The 27972-nt window shown below is 39.8% G+C and overlaps 1 protein-coding gene across 1 annotated transcript in view; it reads right to left on the reverse strand.

The window, feature by feature from the left end:
* Window positions 1-27972, reverse strand: part of csmd2 (CUB and Sushi multiple domains 2) — a gene marked incomplete at its 5' end in the record, with an annotated part of 597374 nt that overhangs the window by 358544 nt on the left and 210858 nt on the right. The window contains 7 exons of the mRNA XM_090227432.1: window positions 132-288; window positions 2011-2180; window positions 5468-5656; window positions 11679-11894; window positions 15207-15323; window positions 16037-16225; window positions 25530-25717. Coding sequence (XP_090083558.1) covers window positions 132-288; window positions 2011-2180; window positions 5468-5656; window positions 11679-11894; window positions 15207-15323; window positions 16037-16225; window positions 25530-25717 — 1226 coding nt within the window. The remainder of the gene's footprint in view (window positions 1-131; window positions 289-2010; window positions 2181-5467; window positions 5657-11678; window positions 11895-15206; window positions 15324-16036; window positions 16226-25529; window positions 25718-27972) is intronic.

Consider the following 27972-nt stretch of genomic DNA (forward strand, 5'->3'; position numbering starts at 1 on the left):
GCTATAGAATATATAACGGCTCAGCTATTCCGCTTCACAGTATTCATACTGCACCATACTCTACACCTGCTATTGCTTTGGACACTGCCTATTATTGGTCGACACCAGAAGGCAAGGACTATGTTACTCACTGGTAAAGTGCAGCTCAAAGCCCTTGCTGGTGTTTTCTGTGTTACTGACGAACTCCAGCCACATGGAGCTGGAAGTAGAGTTGAGTGTGTTTTCCTGCAGCTCAGTCCCAGAGAAAACACCCAACAGACGAGCCTGGTTACTATTGCCATCAAACACCTACAGAGAGAGATGGGGAGACAAAGAGAGAGAGAGAGCGAGATTGAGAGAGAATGAGAGAGATAGAACCATCTTCAGTTGTCTCTTTCCACAGCCATTAAACTCTGTAACTGATTTAAAGTCATCATTGTACTCATGGTGAAATGCCTGAGCGGTTTCCTTCCTCTCCAGCAACTGAGTTAGGAAGGACGCCTGTATCTTTGCACTATGCTCAAAAGGGTGATTTAATGCCTGCTTTTTTTATTCACCCATCTATTGTACCAATAGGTGCCCTTCTTTTGTGAACTGTAGAAAACCTTCCTGGTCTTTGTGGTTGGATCTGTGCTTCAAATTCACTGTTTGACTTGGGACGTTACAGATAATTGATGGTATGTGTGGGGTACAGAGATGGGGTAGTAATTTAAAAACTATTATGGCACACAGAGTGACTCCATGCAACTAATTATAAACACATGTTTAACCGCTGAATTTATTTAAGCTTGTCATAACAAAATCATTGAAAACGTATTGACTAAGACATTTCAGCTTCTAATTTTTAATACATTTGTGAACATTTCTAAAAACATAATTTCACTTTGACGTTATGGGGGAATGTGCGTAGGCCCGTGACACAACATCTCAATGTAAACCATCTGGAATACTGTAACACAACAACATGTAGACCATCTGGAACACTGTAACACAACAACATGTAGACCATCTGGAATACTGTAACACAACAACATGTAAACCATCTGGAATACTGTAACACAACAACATGTAAACCATCTGGAATACTGTAACACAACAACATGTAAACCATCTGGAATACTGTAACACAACAACATGTAGACCATCTGGAATACTGTAACACAACAACATGTAAACCATCTGGAATACTGTAACACAACAACATGTAAACCATCTGGAATACTGTAACACAACAACATGTAAACCATCTGGAATACTGTAACACAACAACATGTAAACCATCTTGAATACTGTAACACAACAACATGTAAACCATCTGGAATACTGTAACACAACAACATGTAAACCATCTGGAATACTGTAACACAACAACATGTAAACCATCTGGAATACTGTAACACAACAACATGTAAACCATCTGGAATACTGTAACACAACAACATGTAAACCATCTGGAATACTGTAACACAACAACATGTAAACCATCTTGAATACTGTAACACAACAACATGTAAACCATCTGGAACACTGTAACACAACAACATGTAAACCATCTGTAATACTGTAACACAACAACATGTGGAAAAAGTCAAGTGGTGTCAATACTTTCTGAAGGTTCTGTATCCTGTATCTAAATGAAAGAAACCATCTCCCTCCCTCCCTCCCCCCTCCCTCCCTCCCTCCCTCCCTCCAATCTATTCCTCCCTCCAGTCCCTCCCTCCCTCCAATCTATTCCTCCCTCCCTCACTCCAATCGATCCCTCTCTCCTCCCTCACTCCAATGTATCCCGCCCTCCCTCACTCCAATCTATCCCTCTTTCCCTCCCTCCCTCCAATCTATCCCTCCCTCCAATCTATCCCTCACTCCAATCTATCCCTCACTCCAATCTATCCCTCACTCACTCCCTCCCTCCCACAAACATACCCTAAGAGGTTTCCGCACTAAGCTCATGCCATATGCGAGCATGCAAACAAACACACACACACACACACCCACACACACACACACACACACGCTCTTTGCCCCCCTCACTTTGAGCATGTCATCGTCCTCCAGTCTGAAGTCTCGTGCTCGGAGCTGGATGCCTTTGCCTGGCTGGGTCTGTATAGAGTAGATACACTCGTGGTGGTTCCCATAGTAACCTGGGTAGTTAGGAGACAGCAGCACTCCCTGCATGCCAGTCACTGAGGATCCACACTCAGCTAGAAGAGAGAGAGAGAGAAGGAAGGAAGGAAGAGAGAGGGAGAAAGAGAGAAGGAAGAGAGAGAGAAGGAAGAGAGAGACAGAAGGAAGAGAGAGAGAGAGAGAGAGAGAAAGGGGTCACACATCACAATCATCCAGCATATGTACTTAAACCTGCTTCTACGGAGACATGCAGGGGGGGGAGGATAATGTAGGAGAGACGAGAACTGATGACCTCTGACTGGATGGAGTTCAACGTATCTGTGACCCTTTCTACACATTTACAGTATTTTGGTCTGTCAAATTGAAACACAAATAGAAACTCACTGCGGAGAGAAAACCACTCGAATCCATAAAAAGGACAACTGAAAACCGTTCAGCCAGCCGTCAACTCATATTCATGTAGTTGCCTGACCCAGTTTCTCCCAAACATAGAAAAAGCAGAAGACCAGATAACAGAAAATAAAAATACGAATTCAACTGGAATGTCAAAATTTCAACGTTTAGACAAATTACTTTCTAAAGTTGGTCCCTGCCAGCCATTTCATAGTATAATTAGAATAAATCTGGCCTCTAACATACACTATATAAATATACAGCAGTATGTGGACACCGTGCAATCTCCATAGACAAACATTGGCAGTAGAATGGCCTTGCTTTCAACTTGGCACGGTCATAGGATGCCACCTTTCTAACAAGTCAGTTCATCCATTTTATGCCCTGCTAGAGCTGCCTCGGGTCAACTGTAAGTGTTGTTATTGTGAAGTGGAAACGTCTAGGAGCAACAACGGCTCAGCCGTGAAGTGGTAGACCACACGAGCTCACAGAACGGGACCGCTGAGTGCTGAAGCGTGTAAAAAGTACAAATCATCAGTTCCTCGGTTGCAACTACCGAGTTCCAAACTGCCTCTGGAAGCCACTTCAGCACAATAACGGTTTGTCGGGAGTTTCATGAAATGGGTTTCCGTGGCCGAGCAGCGGCACACAAGCCTAAGATAACCATGTGCAATGCCAAGCGCTGGCTGGAGTGGTGTAAAGCTCACTGCCATTGGACTCTGGAGCAGTGGAAACACGTTCTCTGGGGTGATGAATCACTCTTCATCATCTGTCATGGATGGATGAATCTGGGTGTGGCGGATGCCAGGAGAACGTTACCTGCCCGAATACATAGTGCCCACTGTAAAGTTTGGTGGAGGAGGAATAATTGTCTGGGGCTGTTTATCATGGTTCAGACTAGGCCCCTTAGTTCCTGTGAATGGAAATCTTAACGCTACAGCATACAACGATATTCTAGACGATTCTGTGCTCCCAACTTTGTGGCAACAGTTTGAGGAAGGCCCTTTCCTGTTTCTGCATGACAACGCCAAGAGGACATCTCGTGGAAAGTCTTCCCAGAAGAATGGAGGCTGTTATAGCAGCAAAGGGGGGCCAACTCCATATTAATGCCTTCTCAGAAGAGTGGAGGATGTTATAGCAGCAAAGGGGGGACCAACTCCATATTAATGCCCACGATATTGTAATGAGATGTTCGACCAGCCCGGTGTCCACATACTTTTGGTAATGTAGTATATTTCTCTATTTCATTGTAACAGTTTAAGCTGTTTTCCTGTTTTTATGATTCCACCTGCTCTCCTTAGTTAGTTCTGCAAACGTTATAGTTAAATTCTATTAATTACGAGGGGCTCATTTTTACACTACCACCACTGCTGACTATCATTCCTCCCGTCTAATAAGGAACTGATTTAGAATGGGACGCCAGGTGGGTGGATTTAATTATTAAGTAGAAAAGGAAAAACCAGCAGTTCTCTGGACCTCGTCGGGTAAGATTTGAATATACGCCTTACTCATTAAATCTGCATTTTTTTTTGTGACACTGGATTTTTGTAGAACTCACTCATTCTAACCATTTAATCCACTCTCTATATCTCCATAATCCACTCTCTATATCTCCATAATCCACTCTCTATATCTCCATAATCCACTCTCTATATCTCCATATCTCCATAATCCAGTCTCTATATCTCTATAATCCACTCTCTACATATCCGTAATCCACTCTCTATATCACCATAATCCACTCTCTATACCACCATAATCCAGTCTCTATATCTCCATAATCCAGTCTCTATATCTCCATAATCCAGTCTCTATATCTCCATAATCCAGTCTCTATATCTCCATAATCCAGTCTCTATATCTCCATAATCCAGTCTCTATATCGCCATAATCCAGTCTCTATATCTCCATAATCCAGTCTCTATATCTCCATAATCCAGTCTCTATATCTCCATAATCCACTCTCTATATCTCCATAATCCACTCTCTATATATCCATATTCCAGTCTCTATATCTCCATAATCCAGTCTCTATATCTCCATAATCCACTCTCTATATCTCCGTAATCCACTCTCTATATCTCCGTAATCCACTCTCTATATCTCTATAATCCACTCTCTATATCTCCATAATCCACTTTATATATCTCTACAATCCACTCTCTATATCTCCGTAATCCACTCTCTATATCTCCATAATCCACTCTCTATATCACCATAATCAACTCTCTATATCACTATAATCCACTCTCTATATCTCCATAATCCACTTTATATACCATCATAATCCACTCTCTATATCTCCATAATCCAGTCTCTATATATCCGTAATCCACTCTCTATACCACCATAATACACTCTCTATATCTCCATAATCCAGTCTCTATATCTCCATAATCCACTCTCTATATCTCCATAATCCAGTCTCTATATCTCCCTAATCCACTCTCTATACCACCATAATCCACTCTCTATACCACCATAATCCACTCTCTATATCTCCATAATCCAGTCTCTATATTTCCATAATCCAGTCTCTATATTTCCATAATCCAGTCTCTATATCTCCATAATCCAGTCTCTATATCTCCATAATGCAGTCTCTATATCTCCATAATCCAGTCTCTATATCTCCATAATCCAGACTCTATATCTCCATAATCCAGACTCTATATCTCCGTAATCTAGCCGAATGTGTAGTACTCTCTGCTGCGGTATGGGACATGTTGTTGAAGGGGAAGTGTATGATAGTGTGTATCAGGAGTAGGTGGCGGTATATAAAGTTGTTTTGAAGGTTGTGGGAGTGTGTTCCAGGACAGTCTTCTGGATGGATGTAAGTGAAGACGAGGTGGGTATAAATTGATGTACAGTACATGACTGAGCGAGGTGTCGATGAGGTGAGATCGGTGGGGACAGGGGGGGGGGGGGGGGGGGGGTGAACAAAGCCAAATTAAATCATGTGACCACCTACCAACACACCTTGGCAGAGGGGAGCTCCACACCCTCCTCCGCCCACCAAGACACGTCACCCTCGCCGGCCCCTCCAGACGGTAACCAGGGAAACAGGAGAAGATGAGCACGTCCCCCACCCCAAACTGTAACCCCTTACGGGTGCTGTAGGGAGGAACTCCCGGGTCTTCACATGGTTCCAGGTCATACTCTGGAAGAGGAGAGGAGAAAGGGACGATTTCATTAGTCAGGATACCCATAATACATTGCAATAGGATTTCTTCTAGTGGATCCATGATCACCAAAACAGTCAGCCGTCGATATACAGTGAGCTCCAAAAGTTTTGGGACAGTGATTTGTTGTTGTTGTTGTTGTTGTTGTTGTTGTTTCGGATCTGTACTCCAGCACTTTGGATTTTGACACGGCTGACTGCCAACTTTAATTTGAGGGTAAATTCATCCATATCAGGTGAACCGTTAAGAAATGAAAGCACTTTTTGTACATAGTCCTCCCATTTTAGGAGACTAAATGTATTGGGACAAATTCACTTATATTTGTATTAAAGTAGTAAAATGTTCAGTATATGGTCCTGTATTCTTAGCACGCAATGATTACATCAAGCTTGTGACTTTACAAACTTGTTGGATTCATTTGCTGTTTGTTTTTCAGATTATATTGTGCCCCAATAGAAATTAATGGAAAAATAACGTATTGTGTCATTTTGGAGTCACTTTTACTGTAAATAAGAATAGAATATGTTTCTAAACACTTCTACGTTAATGTGGATGCTATCATGTTTACGGAAGATCCTGCATGAATCGTGAATAATGATGAGTTAAAAAGTTACCGACCAACAAATATCATACCCACAAGACATGCTAACCTCTCACCATTACAATAACAGGGGAGGTTAGCATTTTATATCATACCCCAAAGACATGCTAACCTCTCACCATTACAATAACAGGGGAGGTTAGTGTTTTTTGGAGGGTATTATATTTGTGCGTCTGTACATTTCACTCTCATAATTATTTACTATTCATTCAGGATTATCCATAATCCTGGTAGCTTCCACATTAACGTATAAGTGTTTTAGAAACATATTCTGTAACACTTAACTTGACACCCTATGTCATAACACCTTATCACATGGTCATAACACCTCACATAATATGTCATAACAGCTGACATTAACGTGTCATAACCTGTCATAATAGGGTCATAACAGCTGACATTAACTTGTCTTAAAACCTGTTAAGGATATGGCAGACATACGCCCCCTTTGGAGAGATTGGGTACCCCTAGTAAACTGGAAAAAAAATCTGTCAAAAATTGCTAATATATGCAAATAAAAATTATTATTGGATAGAAAACACTAAAGATTATAAAACCGTTGGAATTATGTCTGTAAGTATAGCAGAACTCACAGGGCAGGCATTCTTCCAAACTAGTTTTTGTGGCCATGAAAGTTGGAGCAACTTTGACGTCATGGCCCCCACCCTTCCCAACCAGTTATGATTCTGGGGACACTTTATATCTCTTCCGCTAGATGTCCTCTTTCAGTAGAGCTTTGAATCGTTCAAATCCCGCGAGAATTGACCCTATGGGAGTGAAATTAGTGCGTGCCACGAGAGAATAGGCTGTGCGTATGGGCGCGAATTGGTCCCAGCCATTCCTTTGTTCCAGCACTCAAGAGAAGGGCAGACGATGGCCGATTGAATTGAAGTTTGTTTTGCGTGTCTAAAACATCATAAAGCTTGCTTCTGCACTTAGTTTGACCTGTTTAGTCGACATATAATATGTAATTTTGAAGTTTTGATGCGCAACTTTTCCGGACCAGAGGACATTTTGGGTGCATTTCAGCTGATGTTATTAGCAGTAGCTAATACAAAGACGCAAGACTTGAAACCAAACGATGTATTGGGTAAGTATGAAGCCTTCCAGAACATTCTGAACGAAGACCATCGAAGGTAAGGGAATATTTATGCTTAAATCTGTGTTTCTGTTGACTCCAACATTACGTAGAAATGTAGCTTGGAACTGAGCGCTGTCTCAGCATATGGAATAGTGTGCGATTTCTGTAACGTTAAAAATAAATCTAACACAGCGGTTGCATAAAGAAGCAGTGTATCTTTCTAACTATATGTAGAACATGTATATTTAGTCAAAGTTTATGATGTCTATTTACGTTATCTTGCCGCGCTACATAGATTTCCTGCGGGCATTTTTGAGTCATTTCTGAACGTGAACTCACTGTAAATGGACATTTATGGATAGAAATGGCATATTATTGAAAAAAAAAATATGTACTGTGTAACATGTCATATTACTGTCATCTGATGAAGATTTTCAAAAGTTTAGTGAGCGATTTATTTTTTAATCCTGCGTTTGTTGATTGCATGTTTTGGCTATTCAAATGAGCTGTGTCTGGTGGTGGTTTTACATATATATCTGCTATGTTTTCGCCGTAAAACATTTTAGAAATCTGACTTGCTGGCTATATGAACAAGGTGTTTATCTTTCATTTGAGCTATTGGACTTGTTAATGTGTGGAGGTTAAATATTTTTAAGAATATTTTTGCGTTCCATGCGCCACCGTTTCAGCTGAACGTGGGAGGGTTGATTCCCAATTGGGAACCAGTATCGTAGACAGGTTAACCTGTCATAATAGGGTCATAACAGCTGACATTAACTTGTCTTAACCTGTCATAAAATGTCATAACAGCTGACATTAACTTGTCTTAACCTGTCATAAAATGTCATAACAGCTGACATTAACCTGTCATAATATGGTCATAACAGCTGACATTACCCTGTCATAATATGGTCATAACAGCTGACATTACCTTGTCACAACCTATTATAATAGGGTCATAACATGTCATGACACATTTAGGCCTGTTGTGACATACTGTCATATGGTCATAAGAGCTGACATTAACGCGTCATAACCTGTCATAATATGCCATAACAGCTGACATTAACCTGTTATAACCTGTCATAATATGGTCATAACAGCTGACATTAACCTGTCATAATATGGTCATAACAGCTGACATTAACCTGTCATAATATGGTCATAACAGCTGACATTAACCTGTCATAATATGGCCATAACAGCTGACATTAACCTGTCATAATATGGTCATAACAGCTGACATTACCCTGTCATAATATGGTCATAACAACTGACATTACCCTGTCATAATATGGTCATAACAGCTGACATTACCCTGTCATAATATGGTCATAACAGCTGACATTAACCTGTTATAACCTGTCATATGGCCATAACAGCTGACATTAACCTGTCATAACCTGTTATAATATGGTCATAACAGCTGACATTAACCTGTCATAATATGGTCATAACAGCTGACATTAACCTGTTATAATAAGATCATAACAGCTGACATTAACCTGTTATAATAAGGTCATAACAGCTGAAATTAACCTGTCATAATATGGCCATAACAGCTGACATTTACCTGTCATAATAGGGTCATAACAGCTGACATTAACCTGTCATAATATGGTCATAACAGCTGACATTAACCTGTCAGAATATGGTCATAACAGCTGACATTAACCTTGTCATAATATGGTCATAACAGCTGACATTTACCTGTCATAATAGGGTCATAACAGCTGACATTAACCTGTCACAATATGGTCATAACAGCTGACATTAACCTGTCATAATATGGTCATAACAGCTGACATTACCTTGTCACAACCTATTATAATAGGGTCATAACATGTCATGACACATTTAGGCCTGTTGTGACATACTGTATATTGTGTTATTTTAAGGCTGGTTATGACATTGACATTAGTGTGTCAAAACACACCACACAAGGAAAAACATTCCATTACATCACAGCCTCCTTGTCAACAGTATGTTTATGTTAATATTACATTTATTTTTTTAATTGACCATATTAAAATTATCATTGTTATTGTGCACACATTGATGTCAGACATGCACCTGCCTCAGTGCTCTGTTTCTGATGACTGGGATGAATGTAGGAGCAGATTTCAGGAGCAGGACAAGACACCCTCTATTAGACTGATGACTGGGATGAATGTAGGAGCAGATTTCAGGAGCAGGACAAGACACCCTCTATTAGACTGAGGACTGGGATGAATGTAGGAGCAGATTTCAGGAGCAGGACAAGACACCCTCTATTAGACTGAGGACTGGGATGAATGTAGGAGCAGATTTCAGGAGCAGGACAAGACACCCTCTATTAGACTGATTACTGGGATGAATGTAGGAGCAGATTTCAGGACAAGCCACCCTCTATTAGACTGATGACTGGGATGAATGTAGGAGCAGATTTCAGGAGCAGGACACCCTCTATTAGACTGATGACTGGGATGAATGTAGGAGCAGATTTCAGGAGCAGGACAAGACACCCGCTATTAGACTGAGGACTGGGATGAATGTAGGAGCAGATTTCAGGAGCAGGACAAGACACCCGCTATTAGACTGATGACTGGGATGAATGTAGGAGCAGATTTCAGGAGCAGGACAAGACACCCTCTATTAGACTGAGGACTGGGATGAATGTAGGAGCAGATTTCAGGAGCAGGACAAGCCACCCTCTATTAGACTGAGGACTGATAAAAGGACATGATAGGACTCTCTGCCTGATGTGATTACGATGGTCGAAATGCTTCTTGACATTGGCAAGAAGTATATTTTCTATTAGTTATTTAAAATATGATGAACAAAATACTGTAAAGAATTAATTACAACAACAACAAAGGACTTAAGAAACAAACTTTCAAACGAAAGGAAACTTCTTGGCAGGGAAAAATATTATTTGAATAAATGTGGGTCTTGACACTCTTATGTAGGTGTCATAACCAGCCATAAAATAACACACTCTATGTCACAACAGGTGTAAATATATGGGTCATGGCAGTGTTATAACAGTGTTACGACCATATTATGGTGGGTTATGTCAGCCATTATGACATATTATGACATGGTTATAACAAGTTATGTCAGCCATTATGACATGGTTATAACAAGTTATGTCAGCCATTATGACATGGTTATAACAAGTTATGTCAGCCATTATGACATGGTTATAACAAGTTATGTCAGCCATTATGACATGGTTATAACAAGTTATGTCAGCCGTTATGACATGGTTATAACAAGTTATGTCAGCCGTTATGACATATTATGACATGGTTATAACAAGTTATGTCAGCCGTTATGACATGGTTATATCAAGTTATGTCAGCCGTTATGACATATTATGACATGGTTATAACAAGTTATGTCAGCCGTTATGACATGGTTATATCAAGTTATGTCAGCCGTTATGACATGGTTATAACAAGTTATGTCAGCCATCATGACATGGTTATAACAAGTTATGTCAGCCGTTATGACATTTATGACATGGTTATAACAAGTTATGTCAGCCGTTATGACATGGTTATAACAAGTTATGTCAGCCATCATGACATGGTTATAACAAGTTATGTCAGTCGTTATGACATATTATGACATGGTTATGACATGGTTATAACAAGTTATGTCAGTCGTTATGACACTGGGTGTCAAGTGTTATTACACATTCTGTTCTTATTTACAATAAAATTGACTCCAAAATTACACAATACATTATCTTCCGTTCATTTCTATTTCTATTGGGCACAAAATAATCTGAAACACAACCAAAACAAACAGCAGATGCATCCAACAAGGGTTTTTTTTTTTTTTAAGTCACAAGTGTCACGTAATCATTGTGTGCCTGAGTACAGGAGCCAAAACAACAACAACAAAAAAATTGTCACTGTCCCAATATTTTTGGGGAGGTCACTGTAGCTCAGTTTCAAATGGTAGCCTGTCTTCCTATCTGGCTCAATGAAACTAGCCTGGTACCAGAACATCGTTTCAATGTGGTCAACTCATGTGGTCATTGTGGCATGACAACAACAACCACAAGACACAAAAAATAAACAGGTCTGGGAACAGGATAGATTCGTGTTCCTTCTAGACGGATAGGGAGGCACACAAATACACACAGATACTCACATGTGTTTTTGGTGGATCTACAATTGCATTACATCATACAATAGGTTATTCTCTCAGTATTATCCACATATTCCTCTGTAAATCTTCATAGCTCTATTTCATGGTCCTTCGAGGCATTATTCTTGTGATTGAAAGTTCCCGTTCAATCACAAGCAGAGGATGACCCAACCCCTACCTGAGAAGGTGATGTTGAATCCCTCGTAGGAGACAGAGAAGTCTGAGAGGAAGCGTATCTGAGCGGTGTAGTTCCCATACAGGCCTGCACTGAGGGTGGGGGGCAGTGTTGAGCCCGTTAGTCTCCAAAGGGGCTCGGGGAAGCTGCCGTTTTCTGTCACCAACAGGTGGTCATGGGGAGACTCTAGGTGGAATGTATGGAAGGTGAACTGGACACCTGGTGGGGCAAGAGAGAGAAAACAGAAGAGGAGTCAGCTACACTCTTCCTGGTGGGCAGGAGAGAGAGGGAGAGGGGGAGATAGAGCAGGAGAAGAGTAAGCTTGGATCATGTGTTTGTACAGCTGAATCTGATGGTTTCGAACACTTGATGGAACCTTTCAGACGACAAATACAATATAAACTATTTTACGGTTGGCTTGGCTGTTTCAAATACAATAGAACCTATTTTACGGTTGGCTTGGCTGTATCAAATACAGTAGAACCTATTTTACGGTTGGCTTGGCTGTATCAAACATTGTATAACCTATTTTAGGGTTGGCTTGGCTGTATCAAACATAGTATAACCTATTTTAGGTTTGGCTTGGATGTATCAAATACAGTAGAACCTATTTTAGGGTTGGCTTGGCTGTATCAAATACAGTAGAACCTATTTTAGGGTTGTCTTGGCTGTATCAAATACAATATAACCTATTTTACAGTTGGCTGTATCAAATACAGTAGAACCTGTTTTACGGTTGGCTTGGCTGTATCAAATACAGTAGAACCTATTTTAGGGTTGGCTTGGCTGTATCAAATACAATATAACCTATTGATCGGCAAAACCGGCCCGCGAGTGATTTTATACACATTTACACTACCAGTCAAAATGTTGGACACAACTTCTCATTCAAGGGGTTTTCTTTATTTATACTATTTTCTACATTGTAGAATAATAGTGAAGATATCAAAACTATGAAATAACACATATGGAATCATGTAGTAACCAAAAAAAGTGTTTAACAAATCAAAAAATATTTTGTATTTGAAATTCTTCAAAGTAGCCACCTTTCGCATTGATGACAGCTTTGCACACCCTTGGCATTCTCTCAACCTGTAATGGATTTCAATTAACAGGTGTGCCTTGTTAAAAGTTCATTTGTGGAATTTATTTCCTTCTTAAAGCGTTTGAGTCAGTCAGTTGTGTTGTGACAAGGTAGGGGTGGTATACAGAAGATAGCCCTATTTGGTAAAAGAACAAGTCCATTTTATGGCAAGAACAGCTCAAATAAGCAAAGAGAAACGACAGTCCATCATTACTTTAAGACATGAAGGTCAGTCAATCTGGAAAATTCCAAGAACTTTGAAAGTTTCTTCAAGTGCAATCGCAAAAATCATCAAGCGCTACGATGAAACTGGCTCTCATGAGGACCGCCACAGAAAAGGAAGACTCAGAGTTGCTGTAGAGGATAAGTTCATTAGAGTTACCAGTCTCAGAAATTGCAGCCCAAATAAATGCTTCACAGAGTTCAAGTAACAGTCAGTCATATCTCAACATCAACTGTTCAGAGGAGACTGGGTGAATCAGGCCTTCATGATGGAATTGCTGCAAAGAAACCACTACTAAAGGACACCAATAATCAGAAGAGATTTGCTTGGACCAAGAAACACGATCAATGGAAATTAGACCGGTAGAAATCTGTCCATTGGTCTGATGAGTGCAAATTTGTGATATCTGGTTCCAACTGCCTCGTCTTTGTGAGACGCAGAATAGGTGAACGGATTATCTCTGCATGTGTGGTTCCCACCGTGAAGCATGGAGGAGGAGGTGTGACAGTGTGTGGGTTCTTTGCTGGTGACACTGTCTGTGATTTATTTAGAATTCAAGGCACACTTAACCAGCATGCTTACCACAGGCTGGCTAGGCTACCTGCAGCGATACGCCATCCCATCTGGTTTGCGCTTAGTGGGGCTATCATTTGTTTTTCAACAGGACAATGACCCAACACAACTCCATGCTGCTGGGGCGGCAGGTAGCCTAGTGGTCAGAGTGTTGGACTAGTAACCGAAAGGTTGCAAGATCAAATCCCTGAGCCGACAAGGAAAAAATATATTGTTCTGCCCATGAACAAGGTTAACCCACTGTTCCTAGGCCGTCATTGAAAATAATAATTTGACCAAGAAGCAGAGTGAAGTAACTTTTTTCGTTACGTCATGATTCCATGTGATATTTCATAGTTTTGATGTCTTCAATATTATTCTACAATGTAGAAAATAGTATAAATAAAGAAAAACCCTCTAATGAGTAGGTGTGTCTAAACTTTAGTACCAGTCAAAAGTTTGGATAAATCTACTATTTGTATATATTTTTGTACTATTTTTCTACATGGGGGGGGGGGGGGGTGTCATTTTTGGTTAAAGACAAGACAGTAAGATCTTCAGGAATTCAGCAAAACATTTGATAATATCAGGAAATCCGTATTCCCCCCCCCCTAAAAAAAAAGATGAGATCTCAATGTAATCAAGGTGTGAAATGATTGTTGGTCCAGAACAGAATTATAATAATTTATACACTGTAAATTGACTACAACTAAACCACAAAAGAGATTGTATTGGAAAATAACAACCATCTGTTCAGACTATTCGTTCAGATCTAGATGCTAACCCCTAACTTTTAGCCTACACTGGTTTCACATGTGGTGCTAGATCTAATAGTCATGTGACAGGGGGTTGGGCAACCAAGATGCTTATGAAGAGGAAACCAAGATACTTTATGAAGAGAAAACCAAGATACTTTATGAAGAGGAAACCAAGATACTTTATGAAGAGGTAACCAAGATACTTTATGAAGAGGAAACCAAGATACTTTATGAAGAGGTAACCAAGATGCTTATGAAGAGGAAACCAAGATACTTTATGAAGAGGAAACCAAGATACTTTATGAAGAGGAAACCAAGATACTTTATGAAGAGGAAACCAAGATACTTTATGAAGAGGAAACCAAGATACTTTATGAAGAGGAAACCAAGATACTTTATGAAGAGGAAACCAAGATACTTTATGAAGAGGAAACCAAGATACTTTATGAAGAGGAAACCAAGATACTTTATGAAGAGGAAACCAAGATACTTTATGAAGAGGAAACCAAGATACTTTATGAAGAGGAAACCAAGATACTTTATGAAGAGGAAACCAAGATACTTTATGAAGAGGTAACCAAGATGCTTATGAAGAGGAAACCAAGATGCTTATGAAGAGGAAACCAAGATACTTTATGAAGAGGAAACCAAGATACTTTATGAAGAGGAAACCAAGATACTTTATGAAGAGGAAACCAAGATACTTTATGAAGAGGTAACCAAGATACTTTATGAAGAGGAAACCAATATACTTTATGAAGAGGCAATAACTCTAATAGTGATGTGACTGAGCGGTTGGGTATCAGCGGTGCAGGGATGTACCAGCATTCTTTAAAGGGCCTGATAAGTGAAATGACAATGCCAGTGAAATTGAATTAGACTGAAAGCATGTAGACAGGAGTGGCCCTGCTCACCTTTCCCGTGGGAGGACTCTATCATCCAGGTGCAGTTGAGGTTGTGAGGATAGAAGTCAGGAAACCCAGGAGAGAGGATGGTACCGGTGTTGCCCTGAATATAACCTCCACACAACGCTGCAGAGAGAGGGGGAGGGAGGGAGGGAGGCATAAAGAGAGGAGGGTTAGAGAGAGAGAGAGAACGAGAGAGAGAACGAGAGAGAGAACGAAAGAGGGAACGAAAGAGAGAACGAGGGGGACAGAGAGGGACAGAGAGGGACAGAGAGGGACAGAGAGAGAGAGCGAGAGAAGATGGAGAGAGAGAAATAAAGAGAGAGAGACAGAGAGAGAGAGAGAGACAGTAATGGTAGATAATAGAACTACACTTAATGAAATGTCCCCAGGTTTCACCATGCACTACAATGCAGTTTACTAGCAGTGCCCTTCTGAAGGACACATACAGAGAGGTGGATATCATCAATATCATTATACAGGAGGAGGAAATCAATACTGGCCTTAAATATAAAAGCCTTTACAGTGAAATAGGAAGGAGAGTCATAGATAAAAATATTTTACGGAGAAAAAAAAAGAGATGAACATTTTAGAGGGTAGGAAACATCTAGAAAGACTTGTCTAGTTGCCAAATAGAATATAGTGAATATAGCGTCTCATAAAGAAGTATTGCGAAAATGCTGTCGATTTGAGGTTTGTTTCAAGATTCCCCCCAACGGTTAAAGTTAGATATTAGGAAGTCATAAGATTGTCCTAGCTTTACTGTATGATAAGGGCAACTTCCACCTAGAGCGAACATGGGCGCCATTTTGTGAACAGAATTCAGAATCGGGCCATACCATCACAGCTGGGCAGGGGTCGACTCCACTGGTAGTTTGGTTCACACTCCAGGGGTTCCGGGTCGCTGAGGGAGTACCCCGCGTCACAGCTGAACGTTACCAAGGCACCCACGTAGAAGTCGTTGCCATGGCGTTGGCCGTTGACGGGGATGCCAGGGTCGACACAGTGATCTGACTGTAGCTGTAGAGCTGAGGAGGAAAACACACGTGGGTTGTTATACACACACACACACACACACACACACACACACACTCACACTCACACACACACCCCCACACACACACACCCACACACACACTCACACACACCTCTTCCCTACGCCACAATACAACATCCATACTGATTGTGTCAGTCATTCTGTATTTCAGGTGAAACACCTATCTCAAATGGACCAGTGTGACATGCTAAAAGGCCAAGTCATAGCTCAGTCAGGTACCTGGCATTATGATAGCTCAGTCAGGTACCTGGCATTATTATAGCTCAGTCAGGGACCTGACATTATTATAGCTCAGTCAGGTACCTGGCATTATTATAGTGTGTCATGCTAAAAGGCATTTATTCAGGAGCATGACACACTAAGGCTGTACACCAAATGGCACACTGTTCTCTACTCTAAAGAGGACCGCAATGGAAATAAGTTCCAGACTTTAATGTTTGTTATTCTCCATGATTTACCTCGTGTGCGTGCACGTATGGCTTTTGCAAGTTGTATGTGTGCTTGTTTTTCTTTTAAAATGTTCGAATTAATAAACTAAACTAAACTACTTTTGACCAGGGTCCATATGGAGAAGGGTGCCATTTGGGACGCACCCTAAAACTCTTGCACAACTTCCTGTCAGTTTTAGTTTTGAATACAGGTACCAACTAAAAGGGATCTCTCCCACACACATACCTGTCCCTGTTTCTGTCTGAGTGGTGCAGTAGCCATGGTGACTTATTCAAGCCAAGCAGAGAGGGTGGTGTGACTAAGGGTTACTAAGCGTTACTAAGGTGAGTCAGGTAAAGCAGAGAGAGATGGTGTGACTAAAGGTTACTAAGGGTGACTAAGGGTTACTAAATATTACTAAGGGTTACCAAGGGTTACCAAGGGTTACCAAGGGTTACCAAGGGTTACCAAGGGTTACCAAGGGTTAATAAGGGTTAATAAGGGTTAATAAGGGTTGCTAAAGGTTACTAAGGGTTGCTAAAAATGACTAGGGGTTACTAAAGGTTACTAAGGGTTACTAAAAATGACTAGGGGTTACTAAGGGTTACTACGGGTTACTAAAGGTAACTACGGGTTACTAAAGGTTACTAAGGGTTACTAAGGGTTACTAAGGGTTACTAAGGTTTACTAAGGTGAGTCAGGTATACTTCAAATCTCACCTTAATGGATGACACTGTTTTTAAAAGTGTTTGTATGTGTATTCGTGGCCCCATGCGAGAGTGTGTGTGACAGGGTTGTCGTACTGTAAAAACAACCCTGTAATTATTAAATACATGTAAATGATGTGACTTAGAAGTCTGCACAGAGAAAAAGGGAGCCCCAATTGATGATGGTTTTAATATCAGCTCATTAATAACATCTCATTAATATCACCTCATTAATGTCACCTCATTATTATCACCTCATTAATGTCACCTCACTATTATCAGCTCATTAATATCATCTCATTAATATCACCTCATTCATATCAGATCATTCATATCAGCTCATTAATATCAGCTCATTAATATCACCTCACTATTATCAGCTCATTCATTTCAGCTCATTAATATCAGCTCATTCATATCATCTCATTAATATCATCTCATTAATATCAGCTCATTAATATCAGCTCATTCATATCAGCTCATTCATATCAGCTCATTAATATCACCTCATTTATATAATATCATTATTACGATTATATGGCATAATAATAGTTCAGTCAGATACCTGGCATTATTATAGCTCAGTCAGGTACCTGGCATTATTATAGCTCAGTCAGGGACCTGACATTATTATAACTCAGTCAGGGACCTGACATTATTATAGCTCAGTTAGATACCTGGCATTATTATAGCTCAGTCAGGTACCTGGCATTATTATAGCTCAGTCAGGTACCTGGCATTATTATAGCTCAGTCAGGTACCTGGCATTATTATAGCTCAGTCAGGTACCTGGCATTATTATAGCTCAGTCAGGGACCTGACATTATTAAAGCTCAGTCAGGTACCTGGCATTATTATAACTCAGTCAGGGACCTGACATTATTATAACTCAGTCAGGGACCTGACATTATTATAGCTCAGTTAGATACCTGGCATTATTATAGCTCAGTCAGGTACCTGGCATTATTATAGCTCAGTCAGGTACCTGGCATTATTATAGCTCAGTCAGGTACCTGGCATTATTATAGCTCAGTCAGGTACCTGGCATTATTATAGCTCAGTCAGGCACCTGGCATTATTATAGCTCAGTCAGGTACCTGGCATTATTATAGCTCAGTCAGGTACCTGGCATTATTATAGCTCAGTCAGGTACCTGGCATTATTATAGCTCAGTCAGGTACCTGGCATTATTATAGCTCAGTCAGATACCTGGCATTATTATAGCTCAGTCAGGTACCTGGCATTATTATAGCTCAGTCAGGTACCTGGCATTATTATAGCTCAGTCAGGTACCTGGCATTATTATAGCTCAGTCAGGTACCTGGCATTATTATAGCTCAGTCAGGTACCTGGCATTATTATAGCTCAGTCAGGTACCTGGCATTATTATAGCTCAGTCAGGTACCTGGCATTATTATAGCTCAGTCAGGTACCTGGCATTATTATAGCTCAGTCAGGGACCTGGCATTATTATAGCTCAGTCAGGGACCTGACATTATTATAGCTCAGTCAGGGACCTGACATTATTAAAGCTCAGTCAGGTACCTGGCATTATTATAGCTCAGTCAGGGACCTGACATTATTATAGCTCAGTCAGGTACCTGGCATTATTATAGCTCAGTCAGGTACCTGGCATTATTATAGCTCAGTCAGGTACCTGGCATTATTATAGCTCAGTCAGGTACCTGGCATTATTATAGCTCAGTCAGGGACCTGACATTATTATAGCTCAGTCAGGGACCTGACATTATTATAGCTCAGTTAGATACCTGGCATTATTATAGCTCAGTCAGGTACCTGGCATTATTATAGCTCAGTCAGGTACCTGGCATTATTATAGCTCAGTCAGGTACCTGGCATTATTATAGCTCAGTCAGGGACCTGGCATTATTATAGCTCAGTCAGGTACCTGGCATTATTATAGCTCAGTCAGGGACCTGACATTATTATAGCTCAGTCAGGTACCTGGCATTATTATAGCTCAGTCAGGTACCTGGCATTATTATAGCTCAGTCAGGTACCTGGCATTATTATAGCTCAGTCAGGCACCTGGCATTATTATAGCTCAGTCAGGGACCTGGCATTATTATAGCTCAGTCAGGGACCTGACATTATTATAGCTCAGTCAGGTACCTGACATTATTATAGCTCAGTCAGGTACCTGGCATTATTATAGCTCAGTCAGGGACCTGGCATTATTATAGCTCAGTCAGGTACCTGGCATTATTATAGCTCAGTCAGGGACCTGACATTATTATAGCTCAGTCAGGTACCTGGCATTATTATAGCTCAGTCAGGTACCTGGCATTATTATAGCTCAGTCAGGTACCTGGCATTATTATAGCTCAGTCAGGTACCTGGCATTATTATAGCTCAGTCAGGGACCTGACATTATTATAGCTCAGTCAGGTACCTGGCATTATTATAGCTCAGTCAGGTACCTGGCATTATTATAGCTCAGTCAGGGACCTGGCATTATTATAGCTCAGTCAGGTACCTGGCATTATTATAGCTCAGTCAGGTACCTGGCATTATTATAGCTCAGTCAGGTACCTGGCATTATTATAGCTCAGTCAGGTACCTGGCATTATTATAGCTCAGTCAGGGACCTGGCATTATTATAGCTCAGTCAGGTACCTGGCATTATTATAGCTCAGTCAGGGACCTGACATTATTATAGCTCAGTCAGGTACCTGACATTATTATAGCTCAGTCAGGTACCTGGCATTATTATAGCTCAGTCAGGTACCTGGCATTATTATAGCTCAGTCAGGTACCTGGCATTATTATAGCTCAGTCAGGTACCTGGCATTATTATAGCTCAGTCAGGGACCTGACATTATTATAGCTCAGTCAGGCACCTGGCATTATTATAGCTCAGTCAGGTACCTGGCATTATTAAAGCTCAGTCAGGGACCTGGCATTATTATAGCTCAGTCAGGTACCTGGCATTATTATAGCTCAGTCAGGTACCTGGCATTATTATAGCTCAGTCAGGTACCTGGCATTATTATAGCTCAGTCAGGGACCTGACATTATTATAGCTCAGTCAGGGACCTGACATTATTATAGCTCAGTCAGGCACCTGGCATTATTATAGCTCAGTCAGGTACCTGGCATTATTATAGCTCAGTCAGGGACCTGACATTATTATAGCTCAGTCAGGTACCTGGCATTATTATAGCTCAGTCAGGGACCTGACATTATTATAGCTCAGTCAGGGACCTGACATTATTATAGCTCAGTCAGGGACCTGACATTATTATAGCTCAGTCAGGTACCTGACATTATTATAGCTCAGTCAGGGACCTGACATTATTATAGCTCAGTCAGGTACCTGGCATTATTATAGCTCAGTCAGGTACCTGGCATTATTATAGCTCAGTCAGGTACCTGACATTATTATAGCTCAGTCAGGGACCTGGCATTATTATAGCTCAGTCAGGTACCTGGCATTATTATAGCTCAGTCAGGTACCTGGCATTATTATAGCTCAGTCAGGGACCTGACATTATTATAGCTCAGTCAGGCACCTGACATTATTATAGCTCAGTCAGGTACCTGACATTATTATAGCTCAGTCAGGTACCTGGCATTATTATAGCTCAGTCAGGTACCTGGCATTATTATAGCTCAGTCAGGGACCTGGCATTATTATAGCTCAGTCAGGTACCTGGCATTATTATAGCTCAGTCAGGTACCTGGCATTATTATAGCTCAGTCAGGTACCTGGCATTATTATAGCTCAGTCAGGTACCTGGCATTATTATAGCTCAGTCAGGTACCTGGCATTATTATAGCTCAGTCAGGGACCTGGCATTATTATAGCTCAGTCAGGTACCTGGCATTATTATAGCTCAGTCAGGTACCTGGCATTATTATAGCTCAGTCAGGGACCTGACATTATTATAGCTCAGTCAGGGACCTGGCATTATTATAGCTCAGTCAGGTACCTGACATTATTATAGTTCAGTCAGGTACCTGACATTATTATAGCTCAGTCAGGTACCTGACATTATTATAGCTCAGTCAGGTACCTGACATTATTATAGCTCAGTCAGGTACCTGACATTATTATAGCTCAGTCAGGTACCTGGCATTATTATAGCTCAGTCAGGGACCTGACATTATTATAGCTCAGTCAGGTACCTGACATTATTAAAGCTCAGTCAGGCACCTGGCATTATTATAGCTCAGTCAGGTACCTGACATTATTATAGCTCAGTCAGGTACCTGACATTATTATAGCTCAGTCAGGTACCTGACATTATTATAGCTCAGTCAGGGACCTGGCATTATTATAGCTCAGTCAGGGACCTGACATTATTATAGCTCAGTCAGGTACCTGACATTATTATAGCTCAGTCAGGTACCTGACATTATTATAGCTCAGTCAGGGACCTGGCATTATTATAGTGGTGGAATAAAAACACATGTGATTCATTTCAAGAAAATTGGTGTATGTCACGCCTCACTACTTCACAGGAGGCATTTAAACTTTGTTTTAAATCAAAATGCTTTTTTTTTGGCAGAACATTCCAGAAACCTTCCCGCTAGCCATGATTGGCTGAGATAATGCAGAGAGATGAGTTTGGATTGGACTACCATGAAGCACGCTTCTGTCTATAACATGAGCTGGTTAAAATGCGCAGGTATCCTTTCTAAAAACAGATTTTTTTGAAAGATATCATGAAGATCTGCAAAAGTGTTGCTAAGGCCTCTCCCCTTCCTGGAGGACCGAGTTTTAAAATCAGTGGAATGCCTGGAGGAAGCAGAGTATGATAGATAATTAGATTTTTTTTTTTTAAATCTGAAGGTTTAATTACAAATGCGGAGAGAGTCAAAAAGAGAACACTGAAGGCTGTTAAATGAAACACCTGTCCCTGGATTCAAACCAAGGGTAACAATGGCATTTACAGTAACAGTCAAAAGTTTGGACACGACTACTCATTCCAGGATTTTTCATTATTTTTACAATTTACTACATTGTATAATAATATTGAAGACATCAAAACTATGAAATAACACATATGGAATCATGTAGTAACCAAAAAAAGTGTTAAAGAAATCAAAATATGTTTTATATCTGAGATTCTTCAAAGTAGCCAACCTTTTCTCTTGATGACAGCGTTGCACACTAGGCATTCTCTCAACCAGCTTCCCACACAGACAGTGTGGTGAAGAAGACGCAACAAAGCCTCTTCAACTTCAGGAGGCTAACGATATGTGGCTTGTCACCTAAAACCCTCAAAAACTTTTACAGATGCACAATTGAAAGCATCCTGTCGGGCTGTATCACCGCCGCCTTGTAACTGCGCCGTCCACAACCATAAGCATCCACAACCATAAGGCTCTCCAGAGGGGGGTACACCTTAGCCAAATACATTTAAACTCAGTTTTCACAATTCCTGACATTTATTTCCTAGCAAAATTCCCTGTCTTAGGTCAGTTAGGATCACCACTTATTTTAAGAATGTGAAATGTCAGAATAATAGTAGAGAGAATGATTTATTTCAGCTTATATTTCATTCATCACATTGAGTCAGAAGTTTACATACATTCAATTAGCATTTGGTAGCATTGCCTTTAAATTGTTTAATTTGGTCAAACTACTCAGGTAGCCTTCCACAAGTTTCCCACAATAAGTTGGGTGAATTTTGGCCTATTCCTCCTGACAGAGCTGGTGTAACTCAGTCAAGTTTTCTAGGCCTCCTTGCTCGCACGTGCATTTTCAGTTCTGCCCACAAATTTTCTATGGGATTGAGGTCAGGGCTTTGTGATGGCCACTCCAATACCTTGACTTTGTTGTCCTTAAGCCATTTTGCCACAACTTTGGAAGAGTGCTTGGGGTATTGTCAGTTTGGAAGACCCATTTGCGACCAAGCTTTAACCTCCTGACTGATATCTTGAGATGTTGATTCAATATATACACATAATTTCCCTGCCTCATGATGCCATCTGTTTTGTGAAGGGCACCAGTCCCTCCTGCAGCAAAGCACCCCCACAACATGATGCTGCCACCCCCGTGCTTCACGGTTGGGATGGTGTTCTTTGGCTTGCAAGCCTCCCCTGTTTCCTCCAAACATAACATAATTTGTTTCATCAGACCAGAGGACTTTCCTCCAAAAAGTACGATATTTGTCCCCATGTGCAGTTGCAAACCGTAGTCTGACCTTTTGATGGCGGTTTTGGAGCAGTGGCTTCTTCCTTGCTGAGCGGCCTTTCAGGTTATGTCGATATAGGCCTCGTTTTACTGTGGATATAGATACCTTTGTACCTGTTTCCTCCAGCATCTTCAAAAGGTCCTTTGCTGTTGTTCTGTGATTGATTTGCACTTTTGCACCAAAGTACATTCATCTCTAGAGACAGAACGCATCTCCTTCCTGAGCGGTATGACGGCTGCATGGTCCCATGGTGGTTATACTTGCGTACTATTGTTTGTACAGATGAATGTGGTACCTTCAGGCGTTTGGAAATTGCTCCCAAGGATGAACCAGACTTGTGGAGGTCTACAATTTTTTTTTTCTGAGGTCTTGGCTGATTTCTTTTGATTTTCTCATGATGTCAAGCAAAGAGGCACTGAGTTTGACAGTACGCCTTGAAATACATCCACAGGTACACCACCAATTGACTGAAGTTATGTCAGAATCTACTAAAGTCATGACATCATTTTCTGGAATTTTCGAAGTTGTTTAAAGGCACAGTCAACTTAGTGTATGTAAACTTCTGACCCACTGTAATTGTGAATTATAAGTGAAATAATCGGTCTGTAAACAATTGTTACTTGTGTCATGTACAAAGTAGATGTCCTAACTGACTTGCTTGTTAACAAGAAATGTGTGGAGTGGTTGAAAAACAAGTTTAAATGGCTCCACCCTAAGTGTATGTAAACTTCCGACGTCAACTGTGTATTGTCTTAATTCATTCTTACTTTGATTTGTGTGTTGTGTAGTTTGTTAGATATTACTTGTTAGATAATACTGCACTGTCCGAGCTAGAAGCACAAGCATTTCGTTACACCTGCATTAACATCCACTAATCATGTGTATGTGACCAATAACATTTGATTTGAGGAGGAAGTCACCTGGAATGCATTCCAATTAACAGGCGTGCCTTGTTAAACGTTCATTTGGGGAATTTCTTTCCTTGCGTTTGAGACAATCAGTTGTATTGTGACAAGGAATGTGTAGATATACATAAGGTAGGGGGGTATACAGAAGATATCCCTATTTGGTAAAAGACCAAGTCCCTATTATGGCAAGAACAGTTGAAATAAGCAAAGAGAAATGACAGTCCATCATTACTTTAAGACGTGAAGGTCAGTCAATACGGAACATTTGAAGAACTTTAAAAGTTTCTTCAAGTGCAGTCACAAAAACCATCAAGCGCTATGATGAAACGGTCTCTCATGAGGACCGCCACAAGAAAGGAAGACCCAGAGTTACCTCTGCTGCAGATTATAAGTTAATTAGAGTTACCAGCCTTAGAAATCGCAGCCCAACTAAATGCTTCACAGTGTTCAAGTAACAGACACATCTCAACATCAAATTTGAGATTTTTGTTTCCAACCGCCGTGTCTTTGTGAGACGCATTTGAGATGGTTTGGGATGAGCAGCCAACAATTGCTCGCCATATGTGGGAACTTCTTCAAGACTGTTTGAAAACCATTCCAGGTGAAGCTGGTTGAGACAACGCCAAGAGTGTACAAAGCTGTCATCAATGCAAAGTGTGGCTACATTGAAGAATCTAAAATCGAAAATATATGTATTTGTTTTAACACTTTGTTGGTTACTACATGATTCCATATGTGTTATTTCATAGTTTTAATGTCTTCACTATTATTCTACAATGTAGAAAATAGTAAAAAAAATAAAAATAAATAAATTTAAAAAAAACCCTTCTGTCCAAACTTTTGACTGGTACTATACATTATCTGCAGGTTTTTTGTAATGGTGGGCTCTGTCAGGTAGGGCAGACAAATCTGGAATATATTTGGTTATACTTTTTGTCATTGAGGAAAGGAAGAAATGTAGGGATAATTTGACAGTTTCTCAAATGGTTGTTCTGGAACCATTAGTAGTTATCATATACCTGTTTGTGGCTAAAATGAGCTAAAAAAATACAAACACAAAGTCTTACTCTCATAACGGATGCGGAAGCCGATGTCCGAGTGGCTCTTGTCGGTGGAGAAGAGAAGGAACAGGAAGTTGGAGGTGCTGATGAGGAACTGGGGCACCTGGGTACCCTGGTAACTGCCAATCAGAGGCGAGGAGGGGAACCGGCCGTCACGCACTTCCAGCACGTCATAGTTTACCTCAGTACGAAACCTGGGGGAACAACCAATGGGTTAGCAGGAATCTGAGGGAACAACCAATGGGTGAAAAGCAATCTGAGTAGGAACCAAAAGTTGGTCAGTGTTTCCCAGGGGACCCTAATCACATTTGAATATATGCTACATTTAGAAAGCCTGTCCTAAAATAGTTATCTGATTTAAACAACAATGCTGATCTACACTACTACTAGTATCAACCTGCATTAGAGATATATACACAAACTAACCTTTATTAGAGATATATACACAAACTAACCTGTACTAGAGATATATACACAAACTAACCTGTATTAGAGATATATACACAAACTAACCTGTACTAGAGATATATACACAAACTAACCTGTATTAGAGATATATACACAAACTAACCTGTATTAGAGCTATATACACAAACTAACCTGTATTAGAGATATATACACAAACTAACCTGTACTAGAGATATATACACAAACTAACCTGTATTAGAGATATATACACAAACTAACCTGTACTAGAGATATATACACAAACTAACCTGTATTAGAGATATATACACAAACTAACCTGTACTAGAGATATATACACAAACTAACCTGTATTAGAGATATATACACAAACTAACCTGTATTAGAGATATATACACAAACTAACCTGTATTAGAGATATATACACAAACTAACCTGTACTAGAGATATATACACAAACTAACCTGTACTAGAGATATATACACAAACTAACCTGTATTAGAGATATATACACAAACTAACCTGTATTAGAGATATATACACAAACTAATCTGTACTAGAGATATATACACAAACTAACCTGTACTAGAGATATATACACAAACTAACCTGTATTAGAGATATATACACAAACTAACCTGTATTAGAGATATATACACAAACTAACCTGTATTAGAGATATATACACAAACTAACCTGTACTAGAGATATATACACAAACTAACCTGTATTAGAGATATATACACAAACTAACCTGTATTAGAGATATATACACAAACTAACCTGTACTAGAGATATATACACAAACTAACCTGTATTAGAGATATATACACAAACTAACCTGTACTAGAGATATATACACAAACTAACCTGTATTAGAGATATATACACAAACTAACCTGTATTAGAGATATATACACAAACTAACCTGTATTAGAGATATATACACAAACTAACCTGTACTAGAGATATATACACAAACTAACCTGTATTAGAGATATATACACAAACTAACCTGTACTAGAGATATATACACAAACTAACCTGTATTAGAGATATATACACAAACTAACCTGTACTAGAGATATATACACAAACTAACCTGTATTAGAGATATATACACAAACTAACCTGTACTAGAGATATATACACAAACTAACCTGTACTAGAGATATATACACAAACTAACCTGTATTAGAGATATATACACAAACTAACCTGTATTAGAGATATATACACAAACTAACCTGTATTAGAGATATATACACAAACTAACCTGTATTAGAGATATATACACAAACTAACCTGTACTAGAGATATATACACAAACTAACCTGTATTAGAGATATATACACAAACTAACCTGTATTAGAGATATATACACAAACTAACCTGTACTAGAGATATATACACAAACTAACCTGTACTAGAGATATATACACAAACTAACCTGTACTAGAGATATATACACAAACTAACCTGTACTAGAGATATATACACAAACTAACCTGTACTAGAGATATATACACAAACTAACCTGTATTAGAGATATATACACAAACTAACCTGTATTAGAGATATATACACAAACTAACCTGTACTAGAGATATATACACAAACTAACCTGTACTAGAGATATATACACAAACTAACCTGTACTAGAGATATATACACAAACTAACCTGTATTAGAGATATATACACAAACTAACCTGTACTAGAGATATATACACAAACTAACCTGTATTAGAGATATATACACAAACTAACCTGTATTAGAGACAATGTGGAAAGAACAGTGATTGACTTGGAGTCACATTGTGTTGTTTAAGTGTATATATATAACACAGAGCTAGGCTATGTATATATATATATATATTTAGACAATGTGGAAAGAACAGTGATTGACTTGGAGTCACATTGTGTTGTTTAAGTGTATATATATCACAGAGCTAGGCTATATATATATATATTTAGACAATGTGGAAAGAACAGTGATTGACTTGGAGTCACATTGTGTTGTT

The sequence above is a fragment of the Oncorhynchus mykiss genome, chromosome 30 (assembly GCF_057628025.1).
Source record: "Oncorhynchus mykiss isolate SJ-2025 chromosome 30, ASM5762802v1, whole genome shotgun sequence".
Classification (NCBI taxonomy): Eukaryota; Metazoa; Chordata; class Actinopteri; order Salmoniformes; family Salmonidae; genus Oncorhynchus; species Oncorhynchus mykiss.